The following is a 25,448-nucleotide window of genomic DNA, read 5'->3' on the forward strand; positions in this document are numbered from 1 at the left end:
TTCTAAGGCGATAACACAATGTACCATCAGGACAATAAGCTATGCGAGCTACAGGCTCGTATTCAATTCCACCGGGAAACTAAGGACAACTGCATCATCTGCCTTACGGAGACATGGATGTCGGAGGATGTTGCCGACTCAGCCATCGAGCAGCGGGATTTCCGTCCACAGCAGCGGACAGAACAAAGACTCTCTCTGGTAAAAGATCGTGGAGGGTATGTCTCATGATAAACAGATCTTGGTGCAACCAAAGTCATACATACTCTCAAATCGTTCTGTTCCCGGACCTGGGTACCTAATGCTCATGTAATAGACCATTCTGGCTACCCTTGGAGTTTACAGCAGTCACCCGCTAACTGCTGTACATTCCGCCTCAAGCTTCTTTCACGGACATAAGCGCTGAAGGAACTCTCAGGCGATCAGCGAGCAGGAGTCGGCACGAGGCTGCTTTCATTGTGGCGGGGGGACTTCAACCATGAACCTGAAGAAAGTTCTCCCGAAGTTCTACCAACACATAAAAGCAACCGCAGGGGGGAGGTTCTCGACCACTGCTACACTCCCTTCCGGGATGGATACAAAGCCCTCCTCCGCCCACCGTTCGGCAAAATGGACCACCGCTCCATCAACTACTCCCGCCTACAGGCAGAGGCTTAAGCAGCAACCAATCGCTGTGAGAAGTGCTGGTCGGACAATCAGGTCTATGCTACAGGACTGTTTTGACAGGCGTCGCGGACTGGGATATTATGTTCAGGGTCGCGTGGCGGACAACAGCGTCAGTAGTCTGGCGTCCTCAGTCACCGGGTTCATCAAAAATGCATAGATGACGTTGTTCCTACCAAGAGTCGGTTCGTTATCCAACCAAGAAACCCGTGGATAAATGGCGATGTTCGCGCTGCACTCCATGCGTAACACCGCCTTTGACTCGAATATGGCGCGGAATACAAAGAGCCGCTCGACCTCCGTAAAGACCATCGGAAAAAAAACACGCAGCGGGCGGAGTTCAGGAACAAGGTGGAGGCTCGAGAGCCATGGCGTGAGAGGTGTGTGGAAGGGGCTGAACAGACAATTCATTACGGACTTCAGAGGGAGAACCAGCGGTGTGAGAACTCCTCTACCTCTGCCTCCCAGGCGAGCTAAATACATTCTTTGCTTTCGGTTCGGCGTGACGGCAGCAGCCCGCCCGGCGAAGGCAGCGCCGCCCGAGAGACCAGCCTGCTGATCACATCTCAGAGGCGGCGTGCGCCAGAGCTGGGCAACAGCGGGTGGACATCCGGAGCAGCAGGTCGACCACACATCGGGCGGGCGCGCCCTCAGAGCATGTGCAGACCAGTTGGCAGGGTCTTCGCCCAGAACATCTTCAACCTCTCCCTGTCCCAGGCTGTTGTTCCTGAGAGCTTCAAGATGTCCCACCATTGTACCTGTCCCCAAACACCCCAAGGTAACCTGCCTGATGACTGGAGACCCGTAGCCCTCACCTCGATTGTCAGTAAATGCTTGAGAGGTTGGTCAAGGACTTCATTTGTTCCATGTTGCCTGCCACGCTGGACCCATGGCAATTTGCATATCGTCAAAACAGATCCACCGGCGGCAGCGCGGGTGCCATGGCGCACTTCCTACCGCCCTTTCCCACCTGGAGGGGCTTGTTGTGTCTGGCGAATGCTTGTTGTGGACTACAGCTCAGCGTTCAACCTATTGTTCGCCAAGCTCGACACCAAGCTCAGGGTCTGGGCCTGCACTCTACCATGTGCAGCTGGATGCCTGGACTTCCTGTCGGGCGCCGCCAGGTGGTGAGGGATGGGCGGTACCACCCTCAGACGCCGCTGACCTCAACAGGGGCCCCTCGGGGATGGTGTTGAGCCCTCTCCCTCTACTCCTGTACACCCACGACTGCACGGCCGTGCACAGCTCCAACGTCATCATCAAGTTTGCTGGCGACACAACAGTGTTGGGGCTGATCACCGGCTGACGACGAGACAGCCTACAGGGAGGAGGTTTGGATCACTGGTACAGTGGTGCCGGAGAACAGCCTCGTCCTCAGCGTCAAAGAAGACCAAGGAGCTGATCGTGGACTACAGGAAGCGGAGAGAGAGCACACCCCCCATCTCCATGAGACGGGTTGCAGTGAGAGGTCAGCAGCTTCAAGGCTCTTTTTCCAGCCCCTGCAGGTATGAAAGCAAATCGCTATAAACTGGATGTTGGAATATTTGTATTTATATAAATACATTAGTTATCTCCTCTAAATCCAGTCAAATAGGGGTTGAAATATGATCCATGACTCAAACATAATCAAGGTCCATCATGCAGCCCATGCTCATCACTGCACGTCAGGGGTCTGCCTCAGTGCTGATGTGTAAAATGCAGAAAGGATGCAGAAGCCAAGATGTAATACCACAACGGAGACCATATGTATATATATTTATTTATTTATTTAAAAATAAATAAATGTAATACAAAGAAATACTAATAATTTAAAAATGTATATATTAAAAATGTATAAATGATTAACTCCTTTTAAAAATATATATTATATTTAAATACAATAATAGAAGGTAATAAAAAGAATAGTCATATTAATTATAAAAAATATATATATATATTTAATATAATGTATCTTAAGAAAAATATCAATACTGTGTGTCATATATACAAAGCTTTGTGTCCATTAGAAAATAAGGTCAGCCCGCAGCCAATACACATACCTCCCCCACATACATACCCTGCAACCTCTAAACTCCCAGCAATGGATGTATAAATAACATCGTTCCAAAGAAGTTTGTCCCGCTTACCTGAGCCTTCTTCAGCTGCCGCTCACCGCGCCGCGAGGACCTGTGTCGGATGTGATCTCTTCGCGCATGCGCGCCTGTAACACTGGAATCAGAAGTGGTGTGTGTGTGCGTACAGAGGAGCCTGCTGCTGATGCTGCCTTGGCAGTAAGAGGAGAAGAAACTTCTTGGCTTTACTTAGATTTTAAGTTATTTTGTTGTTGCACAGAATAAAGATCAAAGGGTCATATGAACCAAGTGCACGCGGCCTCTCGAGAGTTGGGAGGTGCTGCCAGGCTCTGGTAGGTATATATACATATATAAACATATACCACTGCTCAAAAAGTCGGGGGTCATCCAGACAATTTCGTGGCTCTATGAAAACTCACTTTTAAAGCAGTAAATAAACTAAACATTGACAAGTAAGAAATAGTCGATAAATATTTGAAGTATTAAATTTTGTTCTTCAAACTCTAAGCTCAAAGGAAATAGCTATTGCTTATATCAACAGCATACCTGTTTCTAGCCAGCTAACATAATTCGTATTAAGTGCCTTCTAACTAGACATTAGTCTTCAAGGCGATAAAATACAATGTACCATCAGAACACTGGAGTGATGATGAAATGGGCCTCTATACACCTCTGGAGACATGTCATTAGAAACCAGACGTCTCACCTAGAATAGTCATTTACCACATTAACAATGTATAGAGGGTATTTATGATTAATGTTATCTTTATTGAAAAAACAGTGCTTTACTTTGAAGAATAAAGACATTTCTAAGTGACCCCAAACTTTAGAACGGTAGTGTATATATATATATGTACATATTTATATATATACGTATATATATACATATATATATTAGGGCTGTCAGCGTTAACGCGTTAATCTATGCGATTAATTTGGCCGCGTTAACGCACTAAAATATTTTAACGCAATTAACGCAACTTTGTTTACTTCCGGTGTTCGTTGAAGTTTTTACACTCAAACCGAGTGTCAAACCGCGGCAGTACGGTTTAACACTATTTGCGTTTTTAAAACAATTATTTCTCCGCGAAAATAAGGATCATAAATCAGTTTAACTCGTGGATGAATCAGTCGGGTTTCCTCCTGCTCCTCCTTCCTCCCGTCTCCCCCTCTGACACACAGAGGAACGGAGGGGCGACGTGTCGGGTGACGCGGTGCGGAAAGAACTCGTCACACGAAACCTTCACCGTGATTAGTCAATCCGTTTGTCTGTCAACATTTTGGGGAAAAAACAACCAATGAACACTCAGTAAATCACAAAGGACCTCCCACCTCACAGGTGAGGCTCATTAGCAGCCTGTCAGTCAGAGAGCAGAGAACACGGCACCAGGACAATGAGCCTCATTGAATAGAGCTGAGATTGTTCTGGAATGTTTGATGTATAACACGTGGGGGTGTGTCATATGAAAACGCCTTTAAAAGGTGAATTTAATTTATTTTGTAAAATGTATAAAATGCCCCCAGCCTCCAGAGGGTGAACAGGACATATGTGAATGTCAGTCAGTTACCAAGGCCACTGGTTCTGCTGTTCAGTGGTAAAGATGACAGGACCAATGGGTCTCAATATACTTCTTTTTCTTTACTAATCTGGATGTTTCACTGAAGAAACAATTTATCATCCACAATATTAAATACCTCGCTGGCACTTTATAGGTAGGAGCCTCTTTGAAAACACAGCTCTGTGTGAAGTTTGGTCTTTAAAAGGAATGAACTTTTAATTGCGATTAATGAGTTTCAAAATGTGCGATTAATTAGTTTTTTTTTTAATCGATTGACAGCCCTAATATATATATATATATAATACAATAAAACTGAAAGTGTAAACAGTAATATCTCTCAGAAAGACTACTTCCGATGTGAATGAGAACTAAAGTTCTCTCTGCAGGCACCAACATGACGGCCAGCTTCAGCCACCTGACCGGAGGCTACGACGCTCAGTACTACAGCTACCTGTGGAGCGAGGTCTACTCCACGGACATCTTCTTCAGCCGCTTCAAGAAGGAAGGCATCATGAATCCAAAGGTGGGTGTGATTACCTACCTACCTACGTAAGCATGTCTCCATCATGTTTGTTTTGGGACGTCAGGAGCCGTCCCTTTGAGGGGGGATTCTGTAACAGTTTTGCTCCACGCCTTCCTTTTTGTAATAGTTGTTTTCATCCTGTCACACCATCTCGTCTATCCAACTCCCCTCACCTGCCTCTGATCACCTCGTTAGTCCCTCATTCCCTTCACCTGGTCCTCACGCCCTTCTCACCTGCCTCTGGTCACCTCGTTAGTCCCTCATTCCCTTCACCTGGTCCTCACGCCCTTCTCACCTGCCTCTGATCACCTCGTTAGTCCCTCATTCCCTTCACCTGGTCCTCACGCCCTTCTCACCTGCCTCTGATCACCTCGTTAGTCCTCATTCCTTCACCTGGTCCTCACGCCCTTCTCACCTGCAGCCCCTCCCCTCGTTAGTCCCTCATTCCCTTCACCTGGTCCTCACGCCCTTCTCACCTGCAGCCCATCCCCTCATTAGTCCCTCACTATTTAGCTCCCTCACTTCCACTTGTTCTCTGCGAGATTGTCTTGTGTTTTCGTGCCAAGTTCTCCAGCGTTATTAGAGTATATTCCTGACCTGCCTGTTCTGACCTCTAATTCTCTGCCCCGCCCCTTTTTGGACTTGTTTGCTTCTTCGACTGATCTCCCGGTTTTGACCCAGCCTGTTTCCAACCAAAGACAGTATTCTTTGTTACTCCTGTCTGAGTCGTGCTTTTGGGTCCACTCTAATAGCACCGTGACACTCTGAACATTTACAGATAAACATCAATGAATATATTCACAGGTATACATATTTACAGATGTACATTGATGTATATATCTACAGGTGTACATTAATATATATATTCACAGGGCTCTCAAGTTTTGAAGACAGGCAAGAGTGACATTTCCATCACCCCCCTTCTTGTCTGAAGACAAGATAGGCCTACTTTAGCTCAGGCCCGGGGTGGAGAATCGGGAGAGTTCCCGGTGGGCCGCTTCACTTCTGGGCCGGTTGAGAATTTTATTTGTTGACTTTTGTCACGTTAGTCCATCTTCTCTTAAAGTGGGATACACACGTTCCGCATTCTGACACCGCAGCCTCTGCATGGGTTGTACCATGCGAGGAAGTTCACCCCTCCCAAATAATAGAGTTGGTTCAGTCCATTATGGAACCAACCAACTCAATTTGGGAGCGGAGAACTTCCTCGCATGGTACAACCGGTGTACCATGTGAGGAAGTTCACCCCTCCAAAATAGAGTTGGTTCGGTCCTTAGCCGTCTTTTCTCAGCTATGGATAGCTGGGCCGGCCCGACCGCAACGATACGCGTCAGGGAGGAAGGACGGGAGGAAGAGGGCCGGAGGGGCTGGAAAAGCCAGGTTGAAAAAAAGAAAGGCATTGGAGGAGGATGCTGCCAAATGTGCCAAGCTTACAGATTTATTTACAAGAGGACAAACACAAGTGGCAACTGGTCAAGACAGACAAAGGCCTAATGATTAGCAACATAGCTATTTGGCTAACGTTCAATTCAATTCAATTCAGTTTATTTGTATAGCCCAATTTCACAAATTACAAATTTGTCTCGGAGTGCTTTACAATCTGTACACATAGACATCCCTGCCCCAAAACCTCACATCGGACCAGGAAAAACTCCCAAATAACCCTTCAGTTGTAGCCTTGATTAATATCATTGTAGCGTTGTCAACCTATTCACAAGCAAAATATTAAATTGAATTAAAATATTAGCCTTTTTATATCACCCAAAATATGGCGATCCATAGACTTTGCAAATATTGATATATAATATTGATATTGATATTGAATAGGCTCTCAGATCAAAAGTTTGAGAAGCTTCTCTTGAGGTACAATAACTGGTTTGAGGGCTAGCAATGTTGTGGCTACTGGTCAGAGGTGAGAGACGAGACTTGTTAGCCCATTTTAACGTTTGTTGAGAATCTCATCTCTTATCTATATTTAGCTTTGCCTTATGAGGCATGTTTGTTAACACATTTTGTTAACCTTTTGTTAAATCACATATTCAATTATATGCAGCACCTCAAGGCACCTTTGTTTTCTCTTTTAATTAGTGTTAATACTGTAGGCCAATCACTTTTATTTCATTGGGCCTAATGTGGTAAAAAAAACACTGTTAAATGACTGAGACAGTTATTTTGTGTTAAGTATTAAAAGGGGCTTTTGTACTACTGCTTGATTTGAAGGCCTGTTGCCCTGTTGATTGCAATAAATAGGTCTAAAAAATATGTTTATTGTGTTTGACTGTTCAGTACTGTTCATTACATTAAAGCAGACAAAAGTAACTTAAAAGTTACTTTTCCTAGTAACTAATTACTTTTAATATACAGTAACTGGTAAAGTAATTAAATTACCTTTAAAAGAAGTAACTAACTAATTACAAATTTTCAGTAACTTGCCCAACACTGATATCTACAGGTGTACATTAATATATATATTCACAGGTATACATATTTACAGATGTACATTGATGTATATATCTACAGGTGTACATTAACATATATATTTACAGGTATACCATGTAGTGAAGCAATGTCAAAGCTACAGAAATATGTGAAAAGCACAGTCTTACAATCTTAAAACTGCTCACGAGGCAAGATGGCCTCCAAAGCCTGTAACACTATCAATAATCTATATTAATAATCAATATGAATTATGATGATTATATTAGTTCTCCTCCTGTGGTGAAACGTCTCCAGAACCGGATTAAGACCACGTGATTAATTCCCACGTTGTGGCGGAAGAGGGTTTACAATACGTTCATTAAACGTCCCCATGCAGTGCCATCGTGTTCCACCACAGCAAATGTTTTGCATGAGGGTTTTTTTTTCAACATGAGACGGAACATCGTTTAAAAAAAAAAAGTAATCCTACGATGTGAATGTCTATTTCCTGTTAATGCAATAAAAGCAATGTGGCGCACACTGGAAGTTATTTAATAAAATATTGTTTTGCCTATTTGTGGTCCGTGGGAAGAGAGAGAGAGAGAGAGAGAGAGAAATGGTTCGAGGGCGAATTCACTTTTCAAAGTGTCCGAGCAGGCTCCCTGAACGCACCAGAGCTCCCTGAACGCATCATCTCCGGTATCAGCCGCAGAGGGGCTCGGTGAGGCGCTCAGAGGTCGCAGGGAGCTGAACACGAGCTCCGCGGAGCCTCGGACGGTTGAAAAGAGGGTGAGAGAAGAGGAAGAGGAGGAGGCGACAACAGAACACACTGCATGTGACCGAACAGCTGGGCGCGGCTTCACGCGGCTCCCCGCTGGAGGTTTCGAGTGTTTCCTCGCTGAACATCGAGGACATTTTGGATTTGTGTGTCATTAAGTCTGAACCGGTCGAGGGACTCCTCGCCTCCTCGACCCTTCCTCTCCTCTCGCTGGAGGATATTCTGAGCGAGGTGATATACTTTTTATTTTTGTGCGGAGACATTTGGGACGACGACGTTGATCAACTTGAGCCCGGAGCCTGCGCGTCATGGGCCCGCCTGGAGCCGCTCTCTGAGGGGTGGAGGGGGGGTTAGCTCGCTGCTAGCCCGCTGCTAGCCCGGACTGAACTCGGTCCCCGGCTGGAAGCCTCGCCGCTTCTCGACACACGTTTTGGGGATAGCGGCGACCTCCCGGACACCGTGTGCACGCGCACGCGACTGAGGGTTCAGGTGAGTCTCTTAAAAAAAAAAAAATGTTATACGATCCCCCCCCCCCATATTCGCTAACGTCCGCGCTAGCCGCGCCGCGTTCAGGTACCCCCCCCCCCCATTCCGTCTCTCTTCTTCTTGGAGTAAACAAACAAAAGAGAGAGGGAACTTCTTCTGAACGTGTTTTTATGAGTTGTCTACTCGCCGCCCGACGCCAGCCGAGCAGCTGCTGCGGCTGCGCGGCGAGCGGCTGCTGCCCCCATCTTTGATTCTTCACGGTCCTGTCGCTCCGGATGATCCCGCACGCCGCCATGCAGCCATCAACCAATCAGCTGCAGGCGGGGATCCAAATGGATCCAACAAGTACCGTTAATGTGGCGCTAACAGCTGCACAACAACAACAACAACAGAGGAGGAGGAGGAGGAGGAGAAGAAGAGGAGGAGGAGGAGGCGGTCGCATCTTTTGTTGCTCCTTCAGATGCGGTTGCGCACGCAGATTAGCGCGTTTTCGTTTTTCTAACCGCTCCACTAATCAGATTACGACCTCCAGCCATTCATTCAGCTCCACTGTCATTTAATCCCGTTAACATGGCGATGGATGGGGAGTTAATCTAGGGGGGGGGGCTGCAGGTCCACCCATGCGTTACCTTTTTTAAATATTTCTATTAATCATAAATATTGTGATTTTACTGCCACTCTGTCAACATTGGCAGCCGTATAATAATAATCACAGGGAAACCCACAAAGTAAAGAAACCTTCAGGTGTAACCAGCAGTCTGTGGTGGCGGAGGAAACACCCTTTACTTTACTTTACATCACATTACTTTACTTTACATTACATTACATCACATTACTTTACTTTACATTACATTACATTACATCCTTTTATTATCGTCAACAGATATTGTCGGTTATCTGGCATCCAATACACAGCCAACTAAACCCTCAAGTGTCAGGAAGGGAAGGGTCTCTTCACCAGGAAGCACATGTATACACACACACACAGCTGCAGGTGCTTCTGGATTTCAGGTGAGACCTTGAAACTCAAATCTTGAATTTGACGTCCCGGTGACGCAGATGCGGTATCTGATAAGCCTTCAAAGGGTTAGGGTTATGTTTGTTATCTGATAACTATCTTCTTTAGAGTTTAGAGCACACGCTTCAAACCGTGTAGATACACGCTTGTATTATTATTTTTTCTTGTTCCACATTGCGTTATTTAACCGTCCCTCTAATTCTATGCGTGAGTAAGCGCTGAGAGCACACACACAATCATACGAGGAACTCGATGTGCACCAACGTACCGCACGTTGGTGCACATTTAATGCACTCATGTATTCATTTTATATAGAGATATTTTTGTATTTTTATTTATATATTTTTTATTTATTTATACGTGTGTGTGTATATATGCGCGGTATGTTGGTGCTCATGTAATGCATCGAGTTCCTCCTGTTCTCCGCTCTGGACCCCAGTAACAGACACAGAGGAGCACGCCTCCTCCTCTCCTCCTCCTCTCCGTTCAGCCGGTGGAGGTTGGAGGAGGAGCCTGTCGACAGGAAGCGGCGTGGAGTCAAACGTGGGCAGAGCGCCGGATTCCTCGCGCTGTCGTGAGGGAAATGTGGTTGTGCGAGTTTTCTTAAACTATGATGGATGGAATTTGCTTTTGGTGTCATCGTGTCGGAGGGGAAGTTGTGACGGATGCACTCGGCTGGCGGAGGAATCTGTGTCCTTTGTTGTTGTTGTGTACACAGCCCGTTTGTTTGACCGTCAGTGAGTTCTCTTCACAACATTTATTATATATGATTCATCCTCTGCTGGGTACCAGAGGGAGAGGAACGAGTCCCTCAAAGCCGCTGACCAAACCACGGGAAACGGTTCTTTTCTTCTTTTTGTTAAAGTCGTCTTTCTCAATCAAGAAAGCCCAAACGCAGAATAGGACTTGATTTCATCCACGCTGGTGGTTTCTGTTCTGTGTGTGATGGTGAATCCAATCTTTGTTTTGGACCGTTGACGGGCCACAACAAGTAGTTTGAACACCACGTTGTCACTATTATATATTACAGATGCACCGATCAGGTTTTTGGTGCCGATCACCGATCACTGAAATCAGTACCTGCCGATCCGATAATACCGATCACGGTGTCGATTGACGCATTCTATTTATTGTGTAGCATTATTGCCTCGGACTATGAGGAAATACAGATATAAAGCACCTCAAACATTAAAGAAATTACAGATTTCTTTAAACATTTAGGACTTTTACTTTGAAAAATGTCCTAATTGATACATTAAAATTGATTGATTGCCAGTGATGGGGATTTCAGATATGTATGGAACACATCTGCATTATTCATTTCCTGGAACTCTTGGGGAAATCTATAGACAGGACTTTGTTTAACATACAAAAGTCTGATTTATCTTTATAAACTCTTCCTTGGTGCAGTAACAATGTCTTAATGTTAGCATAATTTAAGATAAATCTCAAACGATCTCTAAAGATACAAAATCAGTTCATTGTTTACTTGTGTATGATTTGTCGACATCTTATTTTGAAAAACGGATGTTGTGTCACGTGGTTCTTTCCGCTAACTCTATCAAACCCTCTTAGCTCCCGATGGAATGTGTTTAGCGTGAGCGTCTCTAGGGGCAGACATGTGAGAGTCGGCTGAGTCGACCCAGAGATTCAACTCGGGGGACGGGGACGCTGCTCGGTGGTGAGGATCCCCTCTGACCTCTGACCTCTGCGGCCCTCGCCGGGCGCATCGTCTCCGTTGCGATGCGATTGAAACATCTGATAGTTCTCGCAGATGTTACGTCATTTGATCGGCCGTTTTGAGAACGGCGATCAAAACCGTTAATGGGAATATCGGCCGATATGGATCGGCGCCGATGAGATCGGTGCATCCCTATTGTATATGTATTAGTCATAAATGAGGACGATTCAGAGCCGCCGTGGACTCTGAGGCTCTGTTCTCCCGGTGAACTGTGACGGGGCGTTTTGTTTAATTTTGACACCATCGGCAATAAATCGTCAACATGTGGCGCGCTGCGTCACCGTGGCGTCGAGAAGAAGCTGCGCCCGAGTAATGAATTAAAACCACTTTAAAAAAGGAGTTGTTGGCGTCCTGGTGACGGAGACGACCAGACGGAGACGTCGGGGGTCCACCGGGTTCCAGGGCCGTGTGAGGGCCAATCAGAACATGTGTTGTGAGGGCCAATCAGAACACGTGTTGTGGGCCGTGTGAGGGCCAATCAGAACACGCCGTGTGAGGGCCAATCAGAACACGCCGTGTGAGGGCCAATCAGAACACGCCGTGTGAGGGCCAATCAGAACACGCGTTGTGGGCCGTGTGAGGGCCAATCAGAACACGCCGTGTGAGGGCCAATCAGAACACGCGTTGTGGGCCGTGTGAGGGCCAATCAGAAAAAATATCTTCTCCCTCTCCCTCTGTCTCAGGTAGTTTAACCCTCTGGAGTCTGGGGTCATTTTCTCGATTTTACAAACAAAATTAAATTCACCTTTTAAAAGGCTTTTGTATATGACACATACCCTTGTGTTATACATCAAAAATTCCAGAACAATCTCAGCTCTCTATATATTGAGGCTCAATTGTCCTCAGGTACAAGTGGAAAGAAAAAATATGGCCCTAAAGCTGAAAATGTAAGTTTGATTTTTAAATATTCTTCATATCTCTTCTGAAAACACACCTTTACTCATGTGGACGAACCGTTTTGGTGTTTGAAATTGGTTTACCAAAGGTCATAGGTTCACAAAAGAAGTGAAATATCTGAATACAATGCTAGATACATATAAATAAATGTCAAAAACCAAATTTTTTATTATCGTTTTTTGAGTAGAAATGATGTCTGTCACACATTCACCAAAATGATAAAGATGGGACTGAGAAATGACTTAATACTGCAGATAAAGCTTCATGGGGTGTGTGCAAATAAAAAATGACCATTACATTTTTTTTCTCCTTAAAATAAATATGTATTATACATTAAAAAAAGGAAACATTCTACATAATATTCATGTTGAGAAATAGAAAACGGAACACAACTATTGACACAGACTATTTACAATATGGCTTCACTATAATAACATGTCATCGTGTCATGAGACCTCTCTGCTGGCCGGGCAGGTGGAGCTGCAGGCGTTTGTGAATCCTCTGTAAAATAAACACGTAACAGACACGGTAAAACGGACACGTAACGGACACGTAACGGACACGTAACGTTTAGTGAAGACCCTTACCCGGTCCAAGTGGATCTCTGTTCCTCCTCGTGGTTCTGCAGCTCCTCTGAGGCTCCGCGCTGCTCGCCAAAGTCGCTGCAGCTGCTTCCTTGTTGTGAAGTCCGTTGGCGCCGTGTTCTCTGGCTTCTCTGACTGACAGACTGCTAATGAGCTGGGAGGTGGGTCGGTCCTTGTGATTTCTTGAGTGTTCATTGGTTGTTTTTCTCCGCAAAATGTTGACGGACAACCGCATTGGCAAATCACAGTCCTCGGTGCCGTGTCACCCGACACGTTCGTACCCCTGTCTTTCTCTGTGAATCCCAGAGGAGCTTACCGTAGACAAGTGAACGGAAGAGGAAATCCTCCGGATTCATCCAGTATTTTAAACGTATCTCAGCGACGTATTGTCGCGGAGATATACAGATTTTATAAACGTAAAGCTGTCAAAACGCACTGCCGCATGCTTCGTTTTCAGAGGGTTAAATACAAAATGTCACTTTTTCATGTTTACACCGAGATTTCCCCCAAAGTTGTTCTCATATACATTTGGATTAAAGTCGTGGAAACCCATTGGCCATGAGGATGAACCTGTTCATTGGTCATGTGATGAACCTGTTCATTGCCCCGCTGAGATACCCCAATGGTCCTCCCGATGACTGCCAGGAACTCGCTGAGCAAACGGCTGATCTGGAGCGTCTCTAGAGGGACCCGAACAGCAGCCTCTGGACACGCCTCCAGATACCCGACACGCCTCCAGGCACGCCTCCTGATACCCGACACGCCTCCAGAGACACGCCTCCTGATACCCGACACGCCTCCAGATAACCGACACGCCTCCAGATACCTGACACGCCTCCAGAGACATGCCTCCTGATATCCGACACACCTCCAGAGACACACCTCCAGATACCTGACACGCCTCCAGAGACACGCCTCCAGATACCTGACACGCCTCCAGATACCTGACATGCCTCCTGATACCCGATACGCCTCTAGATACCTGACACGCCTCCAGAGACATGCCTCCTGATATCCGACACACCTCCAGAGACACACCTCCAGATACCCGACACGCCTCCAGAGACACGCCTCCAGATACCCGACACGCCTCCTGATACCCGACACGCCTCCAGATACCTGACACGCCTCCAGAGACACGCCTCAAGATACCCGACACACCTCCAGATACCTGACACGCCTCCAGATACCCGACACGCCTCCAGAGACATGCCTCCAGAGACATGCTTCCACATACCCGACACGCCTCCAGATACCCGACACGCCTCCATATACCCGACACATCTCCAGAGACACGCCTCCAGATACCCGACACGCCTCCAGAGACACGCCTCCAGATACCTGACACGCCTCCTGATACCCGACACACCTCCATATACCTGACACACCTCCAGATACCCGACACGCCTCCAGAGACACGCCTCCACATACCCGACACGCCTCCAGAGACCCGGCCGTCCTCCCGGCTGAGAGGCTGCAGGCGTCGGGCTCTGAGTGAAGCCTTTTTATTATATATTTTTTATATATCTATAATTCATTTTGTCATGGTGTGATTCACTCTGAGCCGGCAGCAATACTTAACTCTTATTTTTCCATTATGATAAATCCGTCAACGACAAGTGTTTATGGATTTATTCTCTTCTTGGTCTGCGGCCCACTTTCTATTAACGCTTAACGAAGAGCAGGAGACATCGTGTGTGTGTGTGTGTGTGTCCATGAGCAGCGGAACAACTAAACATGTACAGCAACACGAGACGGAGGAAGGGCTCCAGTTCACTCCTCTCATTCGCTCCCTCCCCCCCTCTCTCTGTCTCTCCCTCTCAATTCAATTAAATTGTCTTTATTGGCATGAATGTTGCGATAAATAAAACATTAACCCCCCCCCCAGGGCCTGAGGATGTCGAAGCGCAGCCTGTTTGTGCGCCTGGTGCCGTGCCGCTGCCTGCGCGGCGAGGAGGAGGCGGTGACGTCGCTCGACTACTCCCACTGCAGCCTGGAGGCGGTGCCCAAGGAGGTGTTCGGCTTCGAGAAGACGCTGACGGAGCTCTACCTGGACGCCAACCAGATCGAGGAGCTGCCCAAGGTGGGAGGAGCCGCGAGCACGCCGCCACGCCTAGTGGCCTCGTGACCAGCTCCACGGTGGAGCGTCAGGTCACGTGACCGACGAGCTCCACGACGAGCTCCAGGAGACGTTACAACATTTCACTGTTCAACCGAGAGCTGAGAAACCACAAGATAACCCCCCCTCTCTCCCTTCTCTCCCCCCTTTCTCCCACTCCTCTCTCCCTTCTCTCCCCCCTTTCTCCCACTCCTCTCCCCCTTTCTCCCACTCCTCTCCCCTTTCTCCCACTCCTCTCTCCCTTCTCTCCCCCCTTTCTCCTTCTCTCCCCTTTCTCCCTCCTCTCCCCTTTCTCCCTCTCTCCCTTCTCTCCCTCCTCTCCCCTTTCTCCCTCCTCTCTCCTCCCTCTCCCTCTCTCCCTCCTCCTCCTCTCTCTCCCCTTCTCCTCCCTCTTCTCTCCCCTTTCTCCCCCTCTCCCCTTTCTCCCACCCTTCTCTCCCCTTTCTCCCTCTCTCCTTTCTCTCCCCCCCTTTCTCCCACTCTTCTCTCCCACTCCTCTCCCTTCTCTCCCTCCTCTCCTTCTCTCCCCTTTCTCCCTCCTCTCTTCTCCCCCCTTTCTCCCACTTCTCTCCCCCTTTCTCCCACTCCTCTCTTTCTCTCCTCTATCTCTCTCCCCCCCTCTCTCTTTCTTCTCTCTCTCCACCAGCAACTGTTTAACTGTCAGTTGCTCCAGCGCCTGAGCCTCCCCGATAACGACCTGACGGTGCTGCCGGCGGCCATCGCCAACCTCCTCCACCTCCGGGAGCTCGACGTCAGCAAGAACAGTGAGCTTCCTGTCCCCTCCAGAGCACTTCCTGTCCCCTCCAAAGCACTTCCTGTCCCCTCCAAAGCACTTCCTGTCCCCTCCAAAGCACTTCCTGTCCTCTGCTTAAGCACTTCCTGTCCTCTCCTCCTCTTCATCACGTGACCTCGTGGCGTTGACATTCCTCTCTCCAGGTATTCAGGAGTTCCCGGAAAACATCAAGAACTGCAAAGTCCTGACGGTCGTGGAGGCGAGCGTCAACCCCATCTCCAGGTGAGCGTGAACCCCGCCTCCAGGTGAGGGTGAACCCCGCCTCCAGGTGAGGGTGAACCCCGCCTCCAGGTGAGGGTGAACCCCGCCTCCAGGTGAGCGTGAACCCCACCTCCAGGTGAGGGTGAACCCCGCCTCCAGGTGAGGGTGAACCCCGCCTCCAGGTGAGGGTGAACCCCGCCTCCAGGTGAGGGTGAACCCCGCCTCCAGGTGAGGGTGAACCCCGCCTCCAGGTGAGCGTGAACCCCGCCTCCAGGTGAGGGTGAACCCCGCCTCCAGGTGAGGGTGAACCCCGCCTCCAGGTGAGGGTGAACCCCGCCTCCAGGTGAGGGTGAACCCCGCCTCCAGGTGAGGGTGAACCCCGCCTCCAGGTGAGGGTGAACCTCGCCTCCAGGTGAGCGTGAACCCCACCTCCAGGTGAGGGCCGCTATCTTGGATCCACTGCGGGGAGGACGGGAAGCTTATCGTGTGTGTGTGTCTCTGTGTGTCTGTGTGTCTGTGTGTGTGTGTGTGTGTGTGTGTGTGTGTGTGTGTGTGTGTAGGCTCCCCGATGGCTTCACGCAGCTCCTCAGCCTCACGCAGCTCTACCTGAATGACGCCTTCCTGGAGTTCCTCCCGGCGAGCTTCGGCAGGTCAGAGAGGGGGAGAGGGAGGGAGGAGAGGGAGGGAGGAGAGGAGAGGAGGGGGGGGAGAGGGAGGATCGTTTTCCATCTCTGCAGGCGGCTTGTTTTCATCCATGAAAGAAAGGCTGTAAAATCCCACGGTGCCTGAACTGCTCGGGTAGCGACTGGAGAACATCAGGAGGAAAAAGAGAGGGAGACAATTAACCGGCTTCTGGGGTTTAAAGAAGTCAAAGTCTGGTCCTGGTCCTGGTTCAGCATCTCGTGTCCTGGTCCCTCAAGGAGAAGAGGTCTCCTCAGTGTAGGAGACGAGCTGAGGAGACCTAAACCCTCCCCTTTGACTTGCAGGTTGACTAAGCTACAGATCCTGGAGCTGAGGGAGAACCAGCTGAAGATGTTGCCCAAGTAAGTTCACCAGGACATGTGAGAAGGTCAGAGGTCACAGGAGACCACACGTCCCCACAGCCAATCGGAGATAAGCTCCAGAGGGGATTGTGTCCTCTTTCCGTCTCCTTCCCGTGCTTCCTTTGTCGTATCCTTTCCTTAAACTTGGTTTCTGTTGTCACTTTCCTTTCTTCCCGTGTTTCTCACCCGCTGGATTGAGCTCCTCTCTCTCTCCCTCTCTCCCTCTCTCCTCGCCGTGTTTACGTGACGGAGGCCAGACCTGTTAGAGGCTGGAGCGGCCGACAAAGAGATGGGAGCGTTGCCATGGCGACGCGCGAGAGCATGCCGGAGATGTAAACACAGACCCGCCGGATCTCACTTTTTGGGGATTCTCTCTCCGGGGGGGGGGCTCAGCTCAGTGTGGTCCTGGTCTTGTCGCTATGTTGTGTATTGAAGTGACACACACCTTCTTCTTTATAAGAATATGTGTCCCCTCATTATGAAGGTAGAGTTGTGTTTTTTTAATGTTTGTGTAATAAAGACACAAATGTCTGAATATAATAATAATATAATTGTCTGAATATAATAATAATAATATAATATAATCGTCTGAATATTATAATATAATATAATCGTCTGAATATAATAAAGTGCATTAGTCCTGAGTGTGAGACTATGACCCTAATGAGGGGAGGAGCTAAGAGCTCGTACATCATGACCCCTACTGCCTCTAACCCCCCCCCCCACACTCTCTCGCTCTCTCTCTCTCTCCCCCCCCCCACACAGGAGCATGCACAAGCTCACCCAGCTGGAGAGGCTGGACCTGGGGAGCAACGAGTTCACTGAAGTGGTGAGTAGCTGCCCAGGTGACCTCACCTCCTCCTTCCTACACACACACACACACACTCACTCACTCACTCACTCACTCACTCACACACTCCATTGAACCTCCTCTCTCTGCAGCCTGAGGTTCTGGAGCAGCTGACTGGGATCAAGGAGTTGTGGATGGACGGCAACAGACTGACGTTTCTACCTGGGGTATAATTCTCAGGTGTCTCCCCCCCCGTGTGTTCCCTCTGAAGATGCTGGGCTCCTCAGGTGTCTCCCCCCCCCCCGTGTGTTCCCTCTGAAGATGCTGGGCTCCTCAGGTTTCTCACCCCCCCCCCGTGTGTTCCCTCTGAAGATGCTGGGCTCCTCAGGTGTCTCCCCCCCCGTGTGTTCCCTCTGAAGATGCTGGGCTCCTCAGGTTTCTCACCCCCCCCCCCCGTGTGTTCCCTCTGAAGATGCTGGGCTCCTCAGGTTTCTCACCCCCCCCGTGTGTTCCCTCTGAAGATGCTGGGCTCCTCAGGTGTCTCCCCCCCCCCCGTGTGTTCCCTCTGAAGATGCTGGGCTCCTCAGGTGTCTCACCCCGTGTGGTCCCTCTGAAGATGCTGGGCTCGTCAGCTGTCTCACCCCGTGTGTTCCCTCTGAAGATGCTGGGCTCCTCAGGTGTCTCACCCCCGTGTGTTCCCTCTGAAGATGCTGGGCTCCTCAGGTGTCTCACCCCGTGTGTTCCCTCTGAAGATGCTGGGCTCCTCAGGTGTCTCACCCCCGTGTGTTCCCTCTGAAGATGCTGGGCTCCTCAGGTGTCTCCACCCCCCCCGTGTGTTCCCTCTGAAGATGCTGGGCTCCTCAGGTGTCTCCCCGTGTGTTCCCTCTGAAGATGCTGGGCTCCTCAGGTGTCTCACCCCGTGTGTTCCCTCTGAAGATGCTGGGCTCCTCAGGTGTCTCCCCGTGTGTTCCCTCTGAAGATGCTGGGCTCCTCAGGTGTCTCACCCCCCGTGTGTTCCTCTGAAGATGCTGGGCTCCTCAGGTGTCTCCCCGTGTGTTCCCTCTGAAGATGCTGGGCTCCTCAGGTGTCTCCCCGTGTGTTCCCTCTGAAGATGCTGGGCTCCTCAGGTGTCTCCCCGTGTGTTCCCTCTGAAGATGCTGGGCTCCTCAGGTGTCTCACCCCCATGTGTTCCCTCTGAAGATGCTGGGCACCTGAGGTGTCTCCCCCTGTGTGTTCCTCTGAAGATGCTGGGCTCCTCAGGTGTCTCCCCGTGTGTTCCCTCTGAAGATGCTGGGCTCCTCAGGTGTCTCACCCCGTGTGTTCCCTCTGAAGATGCTGGGCTCCTCAGGTGTCTCACCCCCCCCATGTGTTCCCTCTGAAGATGCTGGGCTCCTCAGGTGTCTCCCCCCCCCCGTGTGTGCCCTCTGAAGATGCTGGGCTCCTCAGGTGTCTCACCCCCGTGTGTTACCTCTGAAGATGCTGGGCTCCTCAGGTGTCTCCCCGTGTGTTCCCTCTGAAGATGCTGGGCTCCTCAGGTGTCTCACCCCCGTGTGTTCCCTCAGAAGATGCTGGGCTCCTCAGGTGACTCCCCCTGTGTGTTCCTCTGAAGATGTTGGGCTCCTCAGGTGTCTCCCCGTGTGTTCCCTCTGAAGATGCTGGGCTCCTCAGGTGTCTCCCCTGTGTGTTCCCTCTGAAGATGTTGGGCTCCTCAGGTGTCTCACCCCGTGTGTTCCCTCTGAAGATGCTGGGCTCCTCAGGTGTCTCCCCGTGTGTTCCCTCTGAAGATGCTGGGCTCCTCAGGTGTCTCACCCCCGTGTGTTCCCTCTGAAGATGCTGGGCTCCTCAGGTGTCTCACCCCCATGTGTTCCCTCTGAAGATGCTGGGCTCCTCAGGTGTCTCAACCCCCCCTGTGTGTTCCCTCTGAAGATGCTGGGCTCCTCAGGTGTCTCACCCCCCCCCCCGTGTGTTCCCTCTGAAGATGCTGGGCTCCTCAGGTGTCTCCCCGTGTGTTCCTCTGAAGATGCTGGGCTCCTCAGGTGTCTCACCCCGTGTGTTCCCTCTGAAGATGCTGGGCTCCTCAGGTGTCTCCCCGTGTGTTCCCTCTGAAGATGCTGGGCTCCTCAGGTGTCTCACCCCCCGTGTGTTCCCTCTGAAGATGCTGGGCTCCTCAGGTGTCTCCCCCCCCCCGTGTGTTCCCTCTGAAGATGCTGGGCTCCTCAGGTGTCTCACCCCCGTGTGTTCCCTCTGAAGATGCTGGGCTCCTCAGGTGTCTCACCCCCGTGTGTTCCCTCTGAAGATGCTGGGCTCCTCAGGTGTCTCCCCCCCCCCCGTGTGTTCCCTCTGAAGATGCTGGGCTCCTCAGGTGTCTCCCCGTGTGTTCCCTCTGAATATGCTGGGCTCCTCAGGTGTCTCACCCCCGTGTGTTCCCTCTGAAGATGCTGGGCTCCTCAGGTGTCTCACCCCCGTGTGTTCCCTCTGAAGATGCTGGGCTCCTCAGGTGTCTCACCCCGTGTGTTCCCTCTGAAGATGCTGGGCTCCTCAGGTGTCTCCCCGTGTGTTCCCTCTGAAGATGCTGGGCTCCTCAGGTGTCTCACCCCCGTGTGTTCCCTCTGAAGATGCTGGGCTCCTCAGGTGTCTCACCCCCATGTGTTCCCTCTGAAGATGCTGGGCTCCTCAGGTGTCTCACCCCCGTGTGTTCCCTCTGAAGATGCTGGGCTCCTCAGGTGTCTCACCCCCGTGTGTTCCCTCTGAAGATGCTGGGCTCCTCAGGTGTCTCCCCGTGTGTTCCCTCTGAAGATGCTGGGCTCCTCAGGTGTCTCACCCCCGTGTGTTCCCTCTGAAGATGCTGGGCTCCTCAGGTGTCTCCCCGTGTGTTCCCTCTGAAGATGCTGGACTCCTCAGCTGTCACACCCCCGTGTGTTCCCTCTGAAGATGCTGGGCTCCTCAGGTGTCTCCCCGTGTGTTCCCTCTGAAGATGCTGGGCTCCTCAGGTGTCTCACCCCGTGTGTTCCCTCTGAAGATGCTGGACTCCTCAGGTGTCTCCCCCCCCCCCTGTGTGTTCCCTCTGAAGATGTTGGGCTCCTCAGGTGTCTCACCCCCGTGTGTTCCCTCTGAAGATGCTGGGCTCCTCAGGTGTCTCCCCTGTGTGTTCCCTCTGAAGATGCTGGGCTCCTCAGGTGTCTCCCCCCCCCCCGTGTGTTCCCTCTGAAGATGCTGGGCTCCTCAGGTGTCTCACCCCCCCCGTCCCCCGTGTGTTCCCTCTGAAGATGCTGGGCTCGCTGAAGCAGCTGTCCTACCTGGACGTGTCCAAGAACAGCCTGGAGATGGTGGACGAGCAGATCTGCGGCTGCGAGAACCTCCAGGACCTCCTGCTGTCCAACAACGCGCTCACACAGCTGCCCGGCTCCATCGGTAACGCAGCCGCAGCCACGCCCCAGAGGCGTGGTCATGGCCACGTGTCTGAGGCATGGTCACGTGTCTGAGGCGTGGTCACGTGTCTGAGGCGTGGTCATGGTCACGTGTCTGAGGCGTGGGCGTGGTCACGTGTCTGAGGCGTGGTCACGTGTCTGAGGCGTGGTCATGGTCACGTGTCTGAGGCGTGGTCATGGAACACATTCAATTCAGTTTATTTGTATAGCCCAATTTCACAAATTTCTAATTTGTCTCGGAGTGCTTTACAATCTGTACACATAGACATCCCTGACCTTTGACCTCACATCGGATCAGGAAAAACTCCCAAATAACCCTTCAGGGGGAAAAAAGGGAAGAAACCTTCAGGAGAGAACAGAGGAGGATCCCTCTCCAGGATGGACAGAACAATAGATGTCATGTGACCAGAAGGACAGATTTAGAGTTAAAATACATTCAATGAATATGACAGAGTGTATGAATAGTTCATAGTAGGCATATTCCACGATGGAGACCTCCACGATCCATCAGGCAGATGGCGGTGGGGAGGAGGAGTGGGCGGAGTCTCAACAGTGGGCGGAGTCTCAACAGGACAGTGGCGTAGTCAGGAGCAGGAATTCCACGACCCAGACCTCGATGAGCCATCAGGCAGATAGGATCTATACCGTCTCATAGGGTCCGATGACCCCATGAGACGTGAAGTCACAAGGACTCCGGGGAGAAAGCAGAGTTAGTAAGGTGTGATTGAGAGATGAACATTCATCCTTAAGGAGAGAAGAAAGAGGAGATAGGTACTCAGTGCATCCTAAACGTCCCCCGGCAGCTATAAGCCTATAGCAGCATATCAAGGGGCTGGACCAGGTGAACCTGATTCAGCCCTAACTATAGAGCGTATTCACTCACGTGACCACAACAAACTCTGGCGGCCATGTTGGGGTCCCACCACGGCATTGTTTTGCTTGTTTGTATGCCGCTCTTCCCTTAGAAATGACCATTATATCCTGAAGGAGACACAATTTCAGTTCAAAGCGGTGTGCCTTGTGATTATGGTTCTGTGCCTCATTGTTGGATGTGGGACTAATGATTCAGAATATGAGTTTATCAGCTCAACAAGAGGCTATTACTTCAACTGGTCATCTACTTCGGCTTCACTCGGCGTCTGAGCGTGAGGACTGTTCTCATGTGTTTCTGTTGCTACATCGGGTTGTGGGCTCGTTTCCATTGACTCTCGTCAATAATCTCTTTTTCCTTTTTCGCCGAGCGAAAATCAATGTTTCACTTGCGCAAAAGGAACTGTGGATGGAAACTTGGGAGGAAGCCATGAACATGGCAACTCCGTCGGGCGATGTCTGCCTTTACTCTGTGATTCATTTCAAGGTAAAATAAAACACTGTCTCCATGGGAACAGCATCAGCACGGCCACCAACAGTCACTGCTGGTCCTGAAGGAGCTGGAAGCGGCTTCATCAGACACTCGTCCTGGAGGCGGAGCTGTGACTACGGATCATATACAGGGTGTCCGCGGGTCCTTAAAAAGTCTTAAATTGCTTTTCCTAAAAATAAGGCCTTAAAAAGTCTTAAAAAGTCTTAAATTCAGATTGGATTGGTCTTAAATTTTTGGGTGTCATGTCATTAGGAATATGAGGCAATCTGTTCCGCCAGGTCCGTGTTTTGCTCCGGTCGCTCTGCGGTGTCTCTGGTGTCACCGGGGCCACGCCCCTTCTCTTAAAGGGGCCCCGCGTATTCGGTCCCATCCCCTACAACGTGAAGCATCGGCTACTTTAGAAAACATGGCAGGATGCAAGTTCAACAACGGCTTGAAAAGAACGAGTGTTTCTGGTCACGGTCGGTGAAATGCTTCTGAAGCTGCGTTGTGTGTCGCGAGACTTTCCAGCGGTGGAATCTCACGAGCAGAGCAAGAAGCACAGAGACTAGCGAAGGCCGCCAGCAGCGCGGGGCTAGCTGCTGCTCGCTAGCTCCTGCTCCGCTGCTCGCAACGACATCAACGCTACAACGCTGGAGGTCACCGGAGGAAATCCAGCGCCGTGCAACAAAGAGCTCATCACCGAAGTCCAACAGGGCGCCGTGTTCTTCATTCTGTTCCACGAGACTCTGGACCAGACCACCGCGAGCAGACAGCTGGACTTCATGTGCGCTATTGGTGAAATGACCAGGTCCCGTCAGGATCCTCTGGAGCTCATGGGCCATGACACCAGGACCTACTTCAGCATCTCAAAGTAAGTCTAACATAAATATATGTATAAACTAATTATGTATATGAGTCTGTGTTTCATATAGTTAAGCTTTACTCGTGTCAAGTTAATAACAGCTATGGATAGGCGCACTACACATTAATTAGACTAATTAAAAATAGTTTTAGAATGGCAGTAGAGTGGTGTTTACCTGTCAATATGTCTAAATAGTGTTCACGAGGCTCAAGGGATGGCTCACGTTGCTTAATTTGTAAAAATAGTTTTCATTCATATTTATCCAGTCTGACATTAATCTGAAGTGGTGGTGTCATGAAGAGATGTGTTGACTGTTGTTTGGCTAATGTCTGCCTTTTTTCTTTCTTTTTTCCAGGAGAATGGACCAAATGTCAACTGGAAGTTTTTATATTAATACAGTTTGAAAAGGATTGTTTTCCTAATATATTCACAAAAGCTCAGGAGTAGACATGAACCTGTGCACAAACATCCATCACATAGAGACATAAGCACACACACACACATACATTCTATTATGTAAATGAATTTGCATTTTAAAAGCAGCTGGAATTGTTATTTATGTTATTTAATAGATTTTTTTGTTCAAAAGGAACTATGTTGCCTGTATTTTTAAAATATATTTACTTGATATAAGCATTTGTTCATGGGACTTAAATGTTCTGAAAATTTATTAATAAATATAATTTACAACAGCAATGACATTTGTGTTATCCTTTTGCATTACACCATACTGTTAATTTTAAACAGACATCAGTGTGTTTACTTTGAATTAGTTTATTTAGATTAATGTATATTTCCATCGTAAGTTAGGTCTTAAATTTTATTTCGACGTGGTCTTAAAAAGTCTTACATTTCACTGGTTTATTCCTGTAGACACCCTGATATATGAACCCAGACACGGGGCTCGATGTTCCCACATTGGTGGTATTTCCACAACAAGTATAACGCAGAAATAGTTGTTAATGTCCCATGGTCGATAGCGGAAATGAAAACAGTTTTACAGGAATGTGACCGGGCTATGTGTTGGTAACTAGGGGTAACTAGAGAATTAACCACAAAGTGTTGAGCGAGTAAAATCAGGTAAAAAAGCGTTGCGAATATTCAATTCCAACCGCTGAAATCTGTCTTTGGTAATGCAGAAGGACATGAGGTTGCTGGGCTCTCGCATAATCAAACAGCGACACGATAGCCAGGTCAACTTCTTCTTACATTTAATAAGTGGGACCCCAAGATGGCGCGATTGAGATTCTGACGTCACGTGAATACTCTCTATAAGCTCTGTCGAAGAGGAAAGTCTTCAGTCTACTCTTAAACGAGGTGACTGTGTCTGCCTCCCGGACTGAAATTGGAAGCTGGTTCCATAAAAGAGGAGCTTGATAACTAAAGGCTCTGGCTCCCATTCTACTTTTTAAGACTCTAGGAACTACAAGTAGTCCCGCATTTAGTGAGCGTAGCTCTCTAGTGGGGCAATATGGTACTACAAGCTCCTTAAGATATGATGGAGCATCACCAATCAAGGCTTTGTAGGTTAAGAGAAGAATTTTAAAAGTGATTCTTGATTTTACTGGGAGCCAGTGCAGAGCAGCTAGTGCAGGAGTGATGTGATCTCTTTTCTTAGTTTTAGTGAGAACACGAGCTGCAGCATTCTGGATCAACATGTCTGAGGCGTGGTCACATGTCTGAGGCGTGGCCATGGAACACATGCTCACAGCATGATGTCCACGGCGCAGGAGGCGGAGCCTCTTGAACTAATATGATGTGTGGTTGTGAAACGTGTGGACATGCAGAGGGAAGTTCTCACGCTGATCACCTCCCTCTTCTTCCTCTTCCTGTTCTTCTACTTCTTCTCCTTCCTCTTCTTGTTCTGATCCATCCCTCCCGTCTTCTTCTTCTTCCTGTTCTCCTTCTGTTCTTCTTCCTCTCCTTGTTCTTCTCCTTCTTCCTCTTCTCCTTCTGTTTGTTCTTCTACTTCTTGTCCTTCTTCCTCTTCCTCTTCTTGTTCTTCTTCCTCTCGTTCTTCTCCTAATTCCTGTTCTTCTTCCTCTTCTCCTTCTGTTTGTTATTCTACTTCTTGTCCTTCCTCTTCCTGTTCTTCTTCCTCTTGTCCTTCTTCCTCTTCTGTTTGTTCTTG

The 25,448-nt window shown here is 49.3% G+C and overlaps 1 protein-coding gene and 1 long non-coding RNA gene across 5 annotated transcripts in view; both read left to right on the forward strand.

Annotated features, from left to right (window-relative positions):
- The first annotated feature begins 7,925 nt into the window (after positions 1–7,925).
- The window catches only part of erbin (erbb2 interacting protein), a 66,688-nt gene continuing 49,165 nt past the window's right edge, over positions 7,926–25,448 (forward strand). For 2 of the 4 annotated variants that reach the window (XM_056433423.1, XM_056433422.1), the window contains exons 1-9: positions 7,926–8,499; positions 14,625–14,819; positions 15,502–15,619; positions 15,792–15,870; positions 16,410–16,499; positions 16,836–16,892; positions 17,658–17,721; positions 17,835–17,909; positions 20,949–21,093. In XM_056433423.1, the coding sequence (XP_056289398.1) occupies positions 14,634–14,819; positions 15,502–15,619; positions 15,792–15,870; positions 16,410–16,499; positions 16,836–16,892; positions 17,658–17,721; positions 17,835–17,909; positions 20,949–21,093 (814 nt within the window). In that variant the 5' untranslated portion in view covers positions 7,926–8,499; positions 14,625–14,633. The remainder of the gene's footprint in view (positions 8,500–14,624; positions 14,820–15,501; positions 15,620–15,791; positions 15,871–16,409; positions 16,500–16,835; positions 16,893–17,657; positions 17,722–17,834; positions 17,910–20,948; positions 21,094–25,448) is intronic. The other 2 variants (XM_056433419.1, XM_056433421.1) reach the window with 1 other exon arrangement.
- Positions 23,066–24,013, forward strand: LOC130205897 (uncharacterized). The gene is made up of 2 exons (XR_008834001.1): positions 23,066–23,326; positions 23,673–24,013. It is a non-coding gene; the product is annotated as an uncharacterized LOC130205897 (long non-coding RNA).

Source organism: Pseudoliparis swirei, chromosome 16 (genome assembly GCF_029220125.1).
Source record: "Pseudoliparis swirei isolate HS2019 ecotype Mariana Trench chromosome 16, NWPU_hadal_v1, whole genome shotgun sequence".
Taxonomy (NCBI): domain Eukaryota; kingdom Metazoa; phylum Chordata; class Actinopteri; order Perciformes; family Liparidae; genus Pseudoliparis; species Pseudoliparis swirei.